This window comes from Rhinopithecus bieti, unplaced genomic scaffold (genome assembly GCF_001698545.2).
Source record: "Rhinopithecus bieti isolate Rb0 unplaced genomic scaffold, ASM169854v2 repeat_35934, whole genome shotgun sequence".
Lineage (NCBI taxonomy): Eukaryota > Metazoa > Chordata > Mammalia > Primates > Cercopithecidae > Rhinopithecus > Rhinopithecus bieti.
This window is the reverse complement of record NW_016881262.1, coordinates 1-446: the sequence shown is the minus strand read 5'-3', so window position 1 is coordinate 446 and position 446 is coordinate 1. Positions and strand designations below refer to the sequence as shown.

At 43.5% G+C, this 446-nt stretch overlaps 1 protein-coding gene across 1 annotated transcript; it reads right to left on the bottom strand.

Moving 5' to 3' along the window:
* Positions 1-4: 4 nt before the first annotated feature.
* SPANXN2 (SPANX family member N2) lies at positions 5-427 on the bottom strand (the record flags this gene model as incomplete). The annotated part of the gene is made up of 1 exon (XM_017866614.1): positions 5-427. A coding segment is annotated over one exon (423 nt), but the record flags the coding sequence as incomplete, so codon positions are not given.
* Positions 428-446: the final 19 nt, after the last annotated feature.

Genomic DNA, 446 nt, shown 5'->3' with positions numbered 1-446 from the left:
AGTCCTCCTCACCCTCCTGTGAAGATCCTTCAGATAAGTCTGCGTCTTCGTCCTCCATTGAATATCCTTCAGCTGAATCTAGGTCTTCATCCTCCTGTGAATATCCTTCATATAAGCCTAGGTCTTCATACTCTTGTGAAAATCCTTCAGGTAAGTCTAGGTCTTCATCCTCCTGTGAAGATCCTTCAGATGAGTCTAGGTCTTCATCCTCCTGTGAAGATCCTTCACCTGAGTCTAGGCCTTCGTCCTCCTCCTCTTGGACTGGATTGATGGAGTTCTCTCGGGACTGGTCATTCTCCAGTTGATTTGAATTTATTTTCATAAACTTCCTGTAGGAAAACACTAATACTGTTGAATATTCTGATGTTTTCATCTTTTTCAAACTCGGTTCAGGGGCTAAGTCCCTGTTTGGTGTCTCCTGTATCTGTTAAGAAAACAGGGAGAGG